This window comes from Rutilus rutilus (assembly GCF_951802725.1).
Source record: "Rutilus rutilus genome assembly, chromosome: 20".
NCBI lineage: Eukaryota > Metazoa > Chordata > Actinopteri > Cypriniformes > Leuciscidae > Rutilus > Rutilus rutilus.
Window position 1 is genome coordinate 10,224,491 of NC_140225.1, and position 8,059 is coordinate 10,232,549.

General features: G+C 38.9%; 1 protein-coding gene across 1 annotated transcript in view; it reads left to right on the forward strand.

The window, feature by feature from the left end:
• camkmt (calmodulin-lysine N-methyltransferase) overlaps positions 1-7,322 on the forward strand; it is a 99,889-nt gene extending 92,567 nt beyond the window's left edge. The window contains exon 11 of the mRNA XM_084391706.1: positions 5,246-7,322. Within this exon, the coding sequence (XP_084247832.1) occupies positions 5,246-5,338 (93 nt within the window). The 3' untranslated portion in view covers positions 5,339-7,322. The remainder of the gene's footprint in view (positions 1-5,245) is intronic.
• Positions 7,323-8,059: the final 737 nt, after the last annotated feature.

The following is an 8,059-nucleotide window of genomic DNA, read 5'->3' on the forward strand; positions in this document are numbered from 1 at the left end:
CTTTGAACTTTGAGCTTCATAACTTTGCAGATGTTTATGCTTAAACAGCAACATTACACACTAACTAAAGTTAAAATAGTGAAATCATAATCAACCACCCCTTTAAATTGCACATTGCATTAATGTTGTGTTTTGGAAAGAAATGTCTCTAAACATATACAAATAATTTCCTGACAGAAAATGACCAGTACCATTTCCATTTGTCTTGTGTACAGTAGTTCTTAATCAGAGTCAAGCGAAACAATTGACTAACATTGTGATGCCATAAAAGCATAACAACCAATTACTTATACCTTAAGTACCTTTTAAATGTGATCGATTTGCTTGCATCTGTTGCAAATGTCACCTATAGAAATTTGTACTTAATTTATGTCCTACTTATTTTATTTTTTTAAATAACCAATTTTTTGGACCATGATAGAAGAACAACTTTACTTAAACTTAATTTCCCTATATGCCATTAACTGTTGAATATTTTTGAATCCAGTTTCCTGTAATTCCAATTCAGATTTCAATTCAGCATCCTGTAGGGTGTGGCCGACTCAATTCCAGTTCACACTCATAAACGGAAGGGGATCCCATTCTTAAAATTCCGAATTTTGCCCAACCCCTGTTAAACGTCACAAAAGAGTTAAATGAACGAGTTGTGATTTTTATTTTCAGCCAACTGGATCAATCCTCTCTGCCTGTGAACCACTGCAGGTTTGCAGAGAGGCCATGCGGTTGAAGCTACCGGCGGTGGACGTCTTCAGCAAAACGTGTGAAATCGCACCTTTAAGTATTGTAAAAAGATGAGAAAAAGCGGTGTCACCCTTGCCCATTTGCACACACCTAACTAGCTAATGCAGTCAACTTGTCATTGCGTTGCCCCGATGCACCTGAAGTCTAACGGGATCATTTTGAGCCAGACCACCTACTGCGTTTCTGTGCGGATAATGACACGAGCAGCGAGGGGCCGAGATAGCTGAGTCAAGAGTCCCTCCTGTTCGCGTCTTTACTCTCGGTTTGTCGTCAGTTCACGCAGCTGTGTGTGTGATATGAGGGGCGAGCTGAAGTGCCCTCATCATATCTCAAAGTGATTAATTCCTCTTTCTTATCTTCTGATGAACACCCTGCCCCCTGCGAGCGCGCGTTGGGTTAGAACGTACGGAAAGAAGTGCACAAAGAAACGCACGGCAGACAATGGATCACATGCCCCACCTCCTTCAGAATCCCAAATCACAGCGTTCTATTATAGCAGCGTCTACGGGCCCCTCCCGGACTTACACGTACGGTCGTCTGTCGCTTCTCACCTCCAGCCAGCCTCTGATGTCTTGGAGATTGAAGTGTTTCCTTTAAGACCCTAAATCTCCTCCCTCCCGCGTGTGCAGGCCGGGCCGGCCGCGGATGGGGCTCTCAGCGGTTTGGGGACGTGGCGAGGGGGCTGTGTGTTATCCTCTTATCCCCACTGTTCTGGAATAGAGCACCAGCAGCTGGAGGACTGCAAGCCGCCTGATAATGCAGCTATTTTCTACTCGGCCATCTTAATCTTGTTACTCAAATGGTTGTGAAGGGAGTCATGAATTTTAATTCAGACATCCCCCGTCCACACCCACACATATACATACACGTATTAACTTAATCTCTCTACATCCTCCCCAACTTCCAGCTGTCTGTCTGGCCGTATCTGCTCTCTTGCGCGTTCAACACCCAAATCTATCCATTTCTGGAGCCTGTAGAGCGAGCATCCGGTTGTCCGTTTCATCCCGTGCTTTCTAAAGAACGCCTCTCGCTCTCCTCGTTGCAGAAAGCAGGCTGAGGGGGAAAGAGGAGAGGGAGGGAAAAGCAGCAATAAAATAAATGACTTGCATCTTGGCAGCCGCGCGATTAAAAAGTAGGAGCCGATTTATCCAGCCACCCATGAAGCTGATTAGCAGCCTGTGATCAGGAGGAACAGCTTTGCTTGTTAAACTTTTCACCTTTGCAAGCTCGCTGCCTTTTTCCCCTTCCTCTCTCTCTCTTTCTCGCTTTCTAAGCTTCTTTGCTATATCACTCTCTAACACTTTTATTGCTCCCTCTCTCGCTCGCTCACTTTCCTTCTGGTCTCTCTCATTCGCTCGCTCTCTGTCTCTCTCTGTTTCTCAATCCTAACTTCCATGTGCACACTCTCTGGCGGTGTTATAATTCACAGGGTCCCTACACAGTGATTCTGAAAAGGGGATATCTGGAGACAACAATATCGCAATGACGATAAACACGAACAACAGTATATATGCTGTTTCCATAAAAATGTTAAGCAGCACAATTGTTTTCAACATTGCAGCAAATCAGCATATTAGAATGATTTCTGAAGGATCATGTGACACTGAAGACTGGAGTTATTTCACCGAAATAAATGATCAGTTATTTTAAATTGTAATAATCTTTCACAATATTATTGTTTTTACTATATTTTTGATCCAATTAATGCAACCTTGGTGATCATAAGAGACTTCTTTCAAAAACATTTAAAAAAATCTTACCGACCCCAAACTTTTGAACGGTAGAGAGTGTAGTGAGAATAAATCACTGTTTAATATTTAAAATTAATATAGTTCATTATCCTCAAATATAACTGTAATAAAAATGTTAATAAATGTGATGTTAATTTTACACTATATATCTTCTATGTAAACTATTTTGTGATATTTGCTCATAATAATAGCATTTAACAGTCATTTCTTTATACCTGCAACTGTGTAAAACCCTATGGTGAATTAAAGGGATAGTTCACCCACAAATGAAAAATCTGTCATCATCATTTATCAAGATATTTTGAAGAATGTTGGTATCCAGACAGTTGACGGTAGCCATTGACTTCCATAGTAGAAAAAAAAAAAGTAAATTGCTACTGTCAACTGTCTGGATACCAACATTCTTCAAAATATCTTCTTTTGTGTTCAACAGAAGAAAGAAACTCATACAGGTTTAGAACAACATAGGGGTAAGTACCATTAAATGATGACAGAATTATTATTTTTTTGGGGTGAACTATCCCTTTAAGCTCAATAAAAAGATGGTGTGCAATGTCTAATGGGAAAATTGTCCCTCTCTAAATCATGTGATATATCAGTGTGCGCTTGTTCCCATTACTGTTTGCAGTGTTTCCCTTTGGACTAAACATTTATGCTCCCTATGGTTTGAAGTCTACTTTGCAGGGTACCGTCAGGTGATTTGAACACACCCTCTATTGCCCTGCACTCTCACTTGTCTGGCTTGGTGTGAATGTGTTGGTCTTCGCATTGGGCTTAGTGTTGGTCGGCTGGCTGCCCCGATTACAGAGAGGTCGCGGGTTCAAACATTGGCTGCTGTGTCGAGGGGTGGAGAGAGAGATAACGCACATGAAGGGCATCTGTTTTTATTTTATCTCAAGCCGCAGAGAGGATGAGGTGAATGTTAGAGTAAGACAGAATGAGAGAGTGTGTCCACGTGGGAATATCCAAGTGGTGTTTATACAGATTTTACGTTCATTTGTAATGGTTTATTCTTTGCTTGTAGCCAATGGAGTTTAGATACTACTCAGTAATACTGGTCATAACATTCCCTGCCTGAAAAAGCCTTTTAATTTCACATGGGAATGATATAACACGACGGATGGGTTGGTGTGTTCTGTATCTAAAAATACCTCACAAATATAATAACAAAGTTGTGGTAGTGATTGTGTATGTGACCTACTCTGCGCTTCTCCAGCACATTTTAGTCGCTCTGAAAAGTATACATGCACGTCAGCTGTGTTTGCTGTTTGGAGGGGTCTAATTTTCATAAATGAACTGCGTGTTTGTTTTTCTAAGTGCTGTCGGAGTGTCTGATTGTTTGGGACAGGGCTGCGCTCCGGGGCAGAAGAGACTGGCAGCGCACTGAGTGTACTGCCACAACTCTAGAGTTCAGACGCTGGCAGAAAAGCAGACCCACAGGGCAGATTGTGCAGCAAGAGCTGCCTGACATTCACTTTGCAGACACCTCTACTCTAAGCGGGCCATTATGAAGCAGCTAGTGGGAGTCTTGCCACTTGTCCTTATTTGTTAAAGGGAGTTCTAGCAGTGCATATCTGAAGATTGAAGGGCATATCCCAGAAACTCTTTTTAAAATGAAATAAAATGTTCTTCCTCTAATGTGTCAGAACATTTATGAAAGCAGTAGAGTCAATGACCCAATCAACCCAAATCTTTACTATTTAAAAAATTACTATTCAAAATACTATTTTTTTAAGAGTTTTGGATAATGAAATTATCATGAATCATTAATTGATAAATATAAAGTTTTGGGGTAACAGTGTTGTAATGCTGAAATAAAATAAAGTATAAATATTGGATGATATCTAGAATAATCTAATCTTAACCCTAACTTGTTTCAGTTAGTTGCCACAACAATCTTTTTAATTAAATTTTTTAGGTTGAAGTGCTAAAATTAAAATTAAATTAAAAAAGTAAATCGAATTATTTTTATTTTTTTTACTAATAAAATGACAAAAGCACAAATAATGTTAATTACAAAAAGTTTCAAATTAAAATATAAAAATAAAAGCCAATTCGAAATGTGAATAAATACTATAATATTAAATATACAATACTAAAATAACACAGTTGGATAGTCGCACCACATGACATTTTACTGCCTGAACTAACCTTGCCATGTCATTAAAACGTCAAAATTTCTGATAATTTTAAGGCATTGAATTTTAATCTCGTCATGAAGGTCATATCACTTCCTGTTTTTTCTGCATGTTTTTGCATGTTGGTCACACCTCATGATTTTGCCTCCCTGCTTTCTAATATTATTCCAAATCAATTTTGTCGAAATGCTTTTTGTGAGAAATGATCATGAAATATGCCAAACTAATTAAAAAGGTTTTGTTTTCAGGAATGCATTTTTTTTTAATGAGGCATTTATTTATTTATTTATGATATCAGATCTGTCCTGATATCATAACATAAAAATGCCTCATTAAAAGAATCACTGACATACCTGGCAAAAAGATTTTTAATTCAGAAATTAAAAATATGCTTGTCATTTAGTTGTGTTTTCAAGTCACTGTATGTTTAATTTTTTAATAAAAAAATGTAATAGACTGTGTCATGGCATTGGCCCAGATATTTATATAGTACTATTATTTCATTTGTTTATATAAATACTGTGAAACAATCCAAACATGTGAGTTATTGATTCAAAAACGTCATTTGTACCGCCTTTTCCCCAACTTCCTAAACATTTGCATCTTGTTTTCCAGATGCAGAGAGAGGGAAAGGAGGTGTACGATGAGAACATTCACTATCCTCTTCTCCTCACTCTCACTCACGGGTCCAGTCCAGCCCTGATCTGATCTGAGCTGGGCAATGCCATCTCACGCCAGGCTGCCTTTCTGTACCGCCCACCCCGGCTTTGCCACTGTGTCCTCACCTCCTGTGCGTGTGCGCACACTCCTTATCACACTCCTCAAATACCTTTTTTAACTACCACTTGTGTGTGTGCTTTGAAAACAGACTGTGTGTAGATGAGTTGCCATGTGTGCGTGTGCTTGACCTGTTTACTGTGCAATAACAGTGTGAAATGTGTCGAATGGAGAACACATCCCTCCCTCTCGTCCTACAGACACTGCGGATGTGACGCTCAGATATGCGTGATATCAGAGATGATGTTTCAGGGCAGAACATTTTGAATTTATGAATTCCACTCTAGAGGCTGATACAGCTAATCAGGTTTGCAGGACTATCTTCGCCTCTTTACAAAGACGTAAATGAGGCCGTAGGGTCGTCTCGATCATGAGATCTCGTTATCATAATGACACCAGCTCTCGGTTCATCGTTAGCTACTGATTCGGTATCTACACTCAAAGCTTCATTCTGACACCAAAGGTTATGAAGGGTTGAGATGGATGCTGCTGCGCTGAATGTTATTTGCTTCACTGTGAAATGCTCTCACCTGGCATTTTTTTATCGAAGAACTGACAAGATATGACAGATTAGGCCAGACTGAGGCTGACTTGAAGTCTTGACAGCGTCACACTACCACCGGTTAGACCTGCAGCAGTGTTCTCCACCGAGTCCTGTATGATTCGAGAGCACTCAATGTGCAACGCTAGACTAATGGCCTCATTAAAGAGATAATTGTCACTGTTTGCTCACCCATGTCTTTTGAAATCCGTTTTATTTTATTTTAACCTTTGTTAGAATAAAAAAATGGGTTATTTGAAGCAGAATGTCCAAACTGCTCTTTTCCATACAATAAAGGTGAATGGTGACCGTGAGTGTCAAGCAAGATTTCCAGAGCATTTTCAATTTCAATTTCAGACTTTTCTGTACACAACGGCTTAAGGGGACTTGGAAAATAGCTTGAAAGTTGTGTGATGTTTTTATGGTGCCTTTTTTGGAACTTGTCAGCCTCTGTTCACCACCATCATTCATTGTATGGGGAAATGTTTTTGAACATTCTACTAAACTTGTTTATGTTATGAATGAAAATTAATACAGGTTTGGAATAAAAATTTTTGAGTGAACGATACCTTCAAGTCAAAATTTTCTTAATGGATACAACTAATAGAAAACGACAATGTTTTGTTGTTCTTGTATGCAAAAGGTATGTTTTGGTATATATAAATCTGTTGGTTGATTTTATTATATTTATTATTCTGCCACAGGGCTTTCCTACAACCCTTTTTTCCCACTGTTGTTTTCTCCTGGTGGTGAGCCGGTGACTCCTCGTTCAGAGCTCTTTGGTTGGTTGTGAATTGTTCAGGGCTGTGCGCTTCTGCACTGTGATTACATTTGTACAAAACACACAGACGAGTCCAAAGTGATTGTTTCTCGCTGGCACTGCAGGTGCTTGTAACGACTGTGATTAAATCATTGTTTTGAATCCTTCTGTGTTCTGGTCATTTTTTTGTATCACAGAATAATTGATTTGTGGTGTGAAGTCTCATGGTTATAATAATGAATGCCCACATTTTTTTCATTGTTTTTAATGCAGTAATTGTACAAATCAAATATTCTAATTGTTTTTTGTTTGTTTGGTCAAATGTTTGAGGCCAAAAGTGTGTGTGTGTGTACCTCCTTAACTATATTTTGGGGGGAAATTTGTGCCCAAAATCACCAAAAACCTCCCTTTGGGGACGTCCTCATTTGTAAAACTGGTACTAAAAATAAAGTAATTAATGGCTTTTTAAAAAATGTAAAAATGCAGAAAGTTTTGTGTGATGGTAGGTTTAGGGTTATATAATATACAGTTTGTACAGTGTAATGTGTGTGTGTTTAATTAAAATCTGGAAATTAGTTTTAGGTTAGTCTTAGCAATGTTTTTAAGTTATGATGTAAAAAAAAAAAAGAAGAAAGAAGAGGGAAATATAGCTATCACTAATATTTAGAACATTTTTGGAACAATTTTTAGTTTCAATAAATACAATTTTCACTCATATTGTTATGCTACTAATTTATTTGATATGAAACCGTTTGTATTAAAGGGCTCAAGACTCCCTGTGGATTACAGGTAATAATGATGTAAAAAATCTTGCACAGACGGATCATTTCGCTTCATAAGACCTCAATGTATTGTCATAAGCCACGGCTATTCGTTTTATTTAGCCTGTATATGTTTCTTTGACTCTCAAACTGATTGTAGCCATTGACTTGCATTATATGAATCTCCAAGGACCAAGGTTTCAGCTCAAAATCTTCCTTACCGTTCAACTGAAGAAAAAGTCACCAACATCTTGATGGCTTGAGGGTGAGTAAATGAACAGCACATTTTTATTTTTAAGTGAACTTTCCCTTTAAGTTAGCATTTCCACTGGTGGTCTCACTTTTGGACCTGACTGTATGTCCTGCAGAGTCCCTGTACTGGCGGATGGCCTCACATGTGCCTCAGTTCACAGTTTGACTGTCACTCTAGGCCTCTTCATTTCCCATGCTCTGATAGCCAACTGAAGCTCAGCTGTAGAGTCGCTATGCAGCTAATCCTGTCAGTCAGTCTATGGAAAAGAGAGAGGGGAGAGGGGGAGGGGTAAAAAGGAACCCAACTCTGTCTTTTGAGATTTGAAAGAGGTCCGTTG